A 7,489-nucleotide genomic window follows, 5' to 3' on the forward strand; every position below is an offset into this window, starting at 1 on the left:
GTTTGGATGTTCACCTTCCTAGACCAGGACAGAGGGGGGAGGACTTTGGACTTTCCACAGGTCAGGGAACCCTGACTGCCCCTCAGACTGGAGAGGGAGGGGGAGAGGAGTGGGGGGAAGGGGAAAGGAGTGGGAGGAGGGAGAGAGATATAGGAGGCTGGAAGGAGGCGGAAATTTTTTTTGTTCTTTCAATAAAAAATAAATAAAATAAAATAATTTTTACATGAGGAAAAAAAACCACTTTGCTGTTAAGGATGTTAAAAATGACAACATCCGGGTCAGAGCTCGGCGTTCGAGGTAGGAGTTGTGTCGTCGATAAGTTCGAGGGGTTTAGAGGTCCAGCCACAATGATTGAGGTGGTTTGTAACGACCGTCTAGGAAAGAAAGTCCGCGTCAAGTGCAACACCGATGACACCATCGGGGACTTGAAGAAACTGATAGCGGCTCAAACTGGCACCCGGTGGAATAAGATCGTTCTTAAAAAGTGGTACACGATTTTTAAGGACCACGTGTCTCTGGGAGATTATGAAATCCATGATGGGATGAACCTGGAGCTGTATTACCAATAGACGGGAATTCCTTCTCCTTGCCTCCCCTGCCTTCCTCTCCCACCCTCATTTGACATGGTATAGATGCCCATTTTTAATAATTCACATGAATAAAAACTTCAGTGCTGCTTTGTTGCTGTCATAAAAAAAAATGACAACATCCTAGATTCGCTCTTTCCAGGGAACTGACTGCGGCTTCTCCTGTGTGTCTTATTAGAATAACACAGCACGGAGATGCTTCTAATATGTGAAGGTGATGAAACACTACGTCTCAACTGATGTACCACATGGAACATCAATGTAGCTGCCGCAGCGCTCTTCTGACTTTCTGTATCCTAGCAACCGTCTACCCGCAGGAAGAGCTACCTTCGGAATGAACGCACCAACCCACAGAGCCTGCGCAGAGAAGGGAGACAGCCGGCTGTCGAGAGTATAGGAATCGGTGCTTTCCCGTGAAAGGCCTGCTCTAGTCTACCATTGAGACTTTGCAAGTAAATCATTGGTTATCATGAATCTCTGCCGCAGGAGCAAGTTGGGCCCGAAATTCCCGCATATTCACACAATTCCAGGACACAAAGCATCCTCGGAAATATTTGGGAAACCCAAACTCTGACTGGCATGAGCGAGCTTGGCCTGCTTGCTTAGGAGAATCAAAAAGTCAAGGTCAGAAGTGAAAATAGACCTGCAACTCCAAAGTCCAAGCTGGGAAGGGTCAAAACGGGATGAGAATAGAAGGGCCTGGTCTGTGTGGGGCTACGAGAAAGCAATTGCTCCCCTGTTCCATTGGTCCCCCAGACGGGTTTCTCTCCACCCACCGGTCTCACTCACTAGTTCCTGCAGACACTTATGAAATAACCATTCTAAGGCTTAATATTGATTACATACTCCTTGGCATATTAGCTCAGACTTCTTATTAACTAACTCTTGCATCTTGAATTAACCCATTTCTATTATCTTATACTTTACCATGAGGCTCGGGGTTTGCTACCTCTTGCTTCCTTCTTGGGTGGCTACCTGACATCTGCCTGACTCCACCTTCTTTCCTCCTCTATCTCTGCGTGGATTTCCCGCCTTGCTATATTCTGCCCTGCCGTAGACCAAAGCTTCTTTAATAACCAATGGTAATAAAACATTCACAGCATACAGAGGGGAATCCCACATCATTCCCTAACCTTCACTCCTGAGAGAAAGCTCTCAAAAACAACAACACTAAGGAGCAAACCTACTAAAGGAAACAGGTTTGCGTGCGCCATCCCATAATTGTCCTGGGAAGCTAGTAGCACGGACATATAAGAGAATGCATTTTCAGAGAGCCCGAGGCTTGTCAGGAAATGGAAAGTTCCCTTTTGTTTCCTTATTTTAAAAAATTTCCTTCTTCCACACCTGGCAAAAATGGCTCTCGTCTGCATCGGCCTGACTCGGAGGAATCTCTTTATCCCAATGCGGCGAGTGGGGACTACTGGAGAAGACAGGGACTTGGCAGTGTGAAAAGCTACCTTAGTTCCAGATATCATCTACCAAAGAAATCTGCGTTCTTAGTGCACCTAAGCGCAGGTAATGCTTCTGCGGCAAGGGTGGGGGGGTGGGGGTGGGGGGATAGGGAGTGGGGGGATAGGGGGGTGGTAAGGGGAAAGGATCCCAAGGAACGTCACCAAGGTTACCATAACTGCTGTTTCTGTTGTTTTCGCTCCTGTTTCTAGTGGCGGAAAATGCAGCATTAAACAAGCCTACCATTGCATTCTCTAGCTTTAGAATTGTTCGGGGTGGAAGCAGTAACTAAAGCTAAAGCAAGCACTAGGCTGCTTCACAAACTGGGAAGTTTCTTGTAGTCCTTTGAGCTCCCTGGAAGAAAGCGCAGTGTGGGTGCCTCTGAGACTGTGCCAGCACTGATCGCGGCCACGTTAACACAGTGCTGACAACAATCCCAGGAAGAGGGAACAGCCAGTTTTTCTTTTACCGTGAAGAAAACGAGACACACCTTTCACACGTGGCAGGCCTGACGTCTAAGCAAGGTGACTTGTCTGTCTCCAGAGTGTAAAGAGACAGACAGAGCATGCGCAAACAGCCTGCTGCAGATTCTCTGTTTAGACGCCAGAAGAAACGTTTCTGCAGCTGGCTGAGAACAGACAAAATCTGGACCTGAAAACTGCTCTGCTTTGCACCTGACTGGGAAATCAACCAAACTTCAGCCCGCTCTGAAATCGGTGACGTCACTGTCTACCGCTCACAGCAGACTGCCCAGTGAACTGCCTCTAAGTCAGTTCTCTGAGCTTCTTCCGTGACCGCCATTTACCAAGAACAAATAACACAGGTTTAGATGCCAGGCCGGAACAATTCCCTGTCCAGATGACATTTGTCCTCCGGGGCAAAGAGATTTAAAAGTTCAGAAACCACTTGCTTGCTGTTGTTTTTTTGCTGCTGTCTTCATCCGCTTTTGCTTAAATAAAAGCCAAGAAAACATTTGATTTCAATGCCGGTGAACGGAAAGCAAACCCAGTTCCGTAGTACTATCTATTGGCTTCACTGACTGGCATTCACGTGAGCAGCAGCCTCAAGACATTTTACCTGGATCCTTCTAGACCACAAAGCCTTCTTCTTGCTAGGTCAGGCTGCCCATGTAGGTGAACAGTCTCAATGCCAAAGGCAAGAAGTGCAAGTAGAATTTAAGTTGGGGGGGGGGAGGGAAATAGACCATGTCACCATTATCTATTTCCAGAGGGGAAAGAAACACTATCCCTCTGGAATGTACGGGTGACGGGTGACCTAGTTAGTTTTCAGCTAACCTAGGATTCAGGGTGAAGCAGAGACTTTAAAACAGTGGCCTGCAAGCAATGGGGGACAAAGAAGCGGAGGACCACACTCTATGGCGTCAGTGCCAAGCCCCTGCAGTGTTCAAAATAGGCTAGAGCATGGAATGGCCTGACCACTTTGGTCATGGCATGGAACCCAAGAGGACATTCACTGGGTCAGCCGTTGGGTGAGGGGTATTTCACTGGCTACCCCGTGCCATCCCAACAATGAATGATCCTGAGAAACAGACATCCGATCTTGTAAGATGACCCAACTATTAAAAAGGTGATGCAAACCTGATACCGAATTTGTGTGCTTCTAAAACCTATTTCTCCTTGTGTGCAACAGTCTCCCTGAGTCATCGTTTCTGTCCGGGCATCCTACCATTTGGTGCAAAGTATTTCGGCAAAGCACTCTTGAGCCACCAGCAGGAGTGGGCAGGAGAACAAGGCATAGGAGTCACACACTAGTCCAGAAGACCTAGAGCCACGCCAAGAATTGCTTCTTCAATTTCTTCCTCGCTTTAAGTGCCTCCCATCGGCTCGTCTCTTCTAGCTACTAGCTGCATGAGCACCTCCTACCATTACCCCCGTCCCTAAGTGTGCAGGTAGAGGCACCTGACTCTGGTCACTTTCCAGCTACCCTAGTGACATTTCAGTCCATGGCAACACAACTGTGGCCAAGAGTTGTCTCTTCTGTCTCCAGTAGTTAAGAGGAGCAATTCTTTCATTAAGCAAAACCTTCCTGAGAATATGCACAGTGGAAGCGGCCCAGGTCCCGGGGCTGCAGAGGTCATTAGCAACCATTCCAGCCTTTAGAACCCCAGAGACTCTGCGATGGCGGAGAATGCTTCCTGGTGACCTTCTGCGTCTGTGAGCAGGGACACCTGGTTTCCTTCTGGGTGATTTCTCTGGCAATTTGGGCCAGTTCTGGTCTCTCTCATTCTTATAATTCTCTGTTATCTATCTTCCAGAGGTCTCTTTTCTGAAAACATAACATGTTTTCTTCACTCCACTCTTTGTTTTTAAAAGCCAGAGCCCATCTTAAGAGGGCAAGACGATAATAACAAATAAGTCAAACGTGGTGGTGCACACCTGTAATCCCAGACTTGGGAAGCATAATGAGTTCCCAGCCAGTCTGAGCCACGCAGAGAGACACTGGCTCCAAAACACAAATGAAAAAAAAAAAAAAAGAGATGACAGGGAAGGATTTCCAGGACAATGTGGACCCTGGGATAAATGAAATAGCTCCCTCCCTATACAGCAGGCACTCACCTTCGAAGTAAAAAATAAATAGCAAGAAAATGTTTTCAGCTGGACTGTTAGGTGCCATAATGTGCAATCAGAAAACTCCCTGTGTCCTCTCGGAGAAAAGGCTGGCTCCTTTCCTCCCTGTCATGTCTCAGCACTTTGCAGAGTCACAGTGCACCTGTTACTAAGAACCTGGGAACTGTGACAGAGCTTCAGAGGCCAGGAGGGCGGAGGACGAGAGCCTGAACTCCTGAACTTGAGACTGTATTTTTATTTTAATTGGCGTATGGCATTTTCTGCCACAAAGTTATCCGAAAGAAGGCTTTTCGAACCAACAAGAACAACTGCCACCATATGTTTCCCTGATTTCTAATACAGAGCTGATCAGCTAGGCGTTGCTATCTCCCTGGAATAAGGACTGCGGTTTACATGATAAGAAATATCCAGCTGGTTTTGAACTGAGGCATATTCAGTCATGCACAGAGCAGTGGAGAATCACATTTTATAATTGGCAGCATCAAACTGAACCAGGAGGCACCCACAGCACACACACACACACACACACACACACACACTTCAGAATACACAACTAAAGCAAACATACACACCCAAAGACAGCCGAGGGGGGAAAAGCACAGACGTACAAGGTAGACTAAACAGAAGCCTCAGGCACTGTCCCCGAGGGGGTGGGCTCCAGTTCTTGGTTTACTTACCTGCACAAGTGAAAGTTTCGCTTCTCTCGGGAGGACCTGGCTGACAGTTCCCGTGCTGTTGCGCTGTGAGGCTGGCAACGCTAATCTTTAAAACTACGGGCAGGAGGGTGAGAGACAGCAGCATGGTCTCCGTGGTTCTAAGGTCAACAGGCGGTGACTTAAGTTGCTAGAACTTAGAGCAGGCGGGAGTTCGCGCTTCTGAGCCCCAGAGCTTCCAGCCAGGTCGGCCTTCGGCCCGAGGGCATCTTTCATTTAGCTGTTTTAATGCTGCCTTCCAGTTCCTTCTCCAGCTCTCAAGAGTCGCTGGGTGCAGCCTGAAATGAAGAGAGTTCCTTATCTCACTTTTGTTTAAAAAAAATCTTGGACAGCAATAAGAAATACCTGACACCCTTAGGACAAATTTTGCAGAGCCTGAGAGCTCTATTTCTCGCAGTGACAGGCACAGTCAGGCAAAGGCTCAGAGAGAAAGAAAAGAATTGGTGAAAAGTTCCAAGCCCCACCGGGACGAGGGATGAGTCTAAAGAAGAAACGTGCAGATAGGATTCCTCCCCGGACGCGCTTCTCTTTTTGGAACCCGGAGAAACTCCCCTCCGGCTTTTAAATCTCTTCTGGCCCCACCCCTCTCCTTTAGTGTCTCTCCAGCCAGCGGAGGAGCCTCTTCACAAACACCAATGCGGGCAATTCTGCCAAGCAGGAAGGTAGGGCAGGGTGCCAGAGAGGAGATATTCTGCTGACTAAAAATATTCAGGGCCGGGCAGGGCAGGGAAAAGAGCAATTAGGGGGTGCGAGCCGCTAATGGTCCGAGGGACCTGCTGAGTGTCGTTTATGTCTGAGTATCTTGACGGATGGAGACGAACTTAAGCGACACATTTTAAGCCAAACGTGAATAGCCCCGCTGACATTTCAGATTTATCATAATTGATCACTGATGTGAGTCACGCCAAGGGCAGCTCACCTTCGGCTCGTTACTCGAAGGATGTGTCAACGGCCGCTCATATTCCTGCAGCTTAATCTTATTTTTTTCCTGTCTGTTTTAGAGTGGAATGTCTAAGATTACTCTTTCCATATCGAAGGGAAATCCCTGCAGCCAAGTGAGGAGATACAATGTGCCCAGACACTTTTTCTCTCCGTGCGATTTAATAAAACATCCCCAGGGACCCGAAGTGCAGGGGAAGGAGCGGCTTGTTATGACCGAGCTGTGTTAGGAAAAGAAAAGGCAAAGGAACCATGTAAAAACTGGGAAACCCTGGAAGCGCACAGAGCCGAGTGCGCCTCCTCCTCAGGTAAGTCAGGTGTCTTTCCACATCTCCGTGACAGAAAACGATAGTTTGACTCTCCACTAGCGGTCTCCTGCACTCTCCACTTGGACCAAACCATTGCTCCTTCAGGAATATACTCAGCACCCCAAACACCCAGCTCCCGCCAGCCCTTCACGTCAGCCTTGTTGAACCATGGTGACTTCAGTCTGTTGACTTCATCGTGGGGATGGACTTTAAGTTGTCCTGAGGACAGTTCCAAATTCAAATCAAAGTAGAGCTAAGGCAATTAAAGCAGTAGACGCTTTGGGTATACCTGTCACAGAAAACGGAACAGCTCCAAGCCCTGGGCCCGTGTTTAATTGGGCTCTATTTCTCAAAGACGAAAGGTTAAATCATGTTTCTCAAAATCCAGCCGCCCTATTCCAGGCAGCTCTGACCCTGTATAAGGAGAAACAGACCCTGCAGGGGCAAAAGAAGTCATGTGGATGGGTGTATAGAATATTTCATTGCTTTCTAGACCCACGGAGACTCAAGACTAAGAATGAATGTCCCACAAATAACCTGCCCTGAGTATTCATTGCTAACCTTGCCGGTGAGCTTCCCCTTCAGCAAAACTTATTTGTCAGCATTAACGACAATGGTGAGCAAAGGGATTTGGAACACAGTACAGCGTGAAGCCGAATTACCTCATTAGGAGAAACACAAACAGGACATAACCCACAATTCCATTCCATTTGGGTTTGGAAATAGTCATGTCATCTTTGTTTAGAAAACATTTGCTTTTGGACTGGGGAGGTAGCTCAGCAGGTAAAAGTAAATGCTGCCAAGCCCATTGAGCTGAGTTTCATGACTGGAACCCGCATGGTACAAGGAAAGGACCGACTCCTGCAAGCCGTCCTCTGACCTCCACTTACACACAGCACTCTCAC

General features: G+C 47.8%; 2 protein-coding genes across 2 annotated transcripts in view; one reads left to right on the forward strand and one right to left on the reverse strand.

Moving 5' to 3' along the window:
• The window catches only part of Egf (epidermal growth factor), a 72,645-nt gene extending 67,181 nt beyond the window's left edge, over nt 1–5,464 (reverse strand). Inside the window, 1 exon segment of the mRNA XM_050155496.1 lies at nt 5,302–5,464. Coding sequence (XP_050011453.1) covers nt 5,302–5,425 — 124 coding nt within the window. The 5' untranslated portion in view covers nt 5,426–5,464.
• On the forward strand, nt 281–680 carry LOC126507180 (ubiquitin-like protein 5). Its single transcript, XM_050151426.1, has 2 exons — nt 281–297; nt 337–680. Exon 2 carries the CDS (start codon nt 348–350, stop codon nt 567–569), a length of 222 nt encoding a protein of 73 aa, XP_050007383.1. The 5' UTR covers nt 281–297; nt 337–347; the 3' UTR covers nt 570–680.
• Nucleotides 5,465–7,489: the final 2,025 nt, after the last annotated feature.

The sequence above is a fragment of the Alexandromys fortis genome, unplaced genomic scaffold (genome assembly GCF_014885135.2).
Source record: "Alexandromys fortis isolate MF-2015 unplaced genomic scaffold, M_Fortis_MF-2015_v1.1 scaffold_19, whole genome shotgun sequence".
Classification (NCBI taxonomy): Eukaryota; Metazoa; Chordata; class Mammalia; order Rodentia; family Cricetidae; genus Alexandromys; species Alexandromys fortis.

Coding starts and splice junctions, on each gene's coding strand:
- LOC126507180 (XM_050151426.1), top strand. CDS start 348: ATGATTGAGGTGGTTTGTAACGACCGTCTAGGAAAGAAAGTCCGCGTC.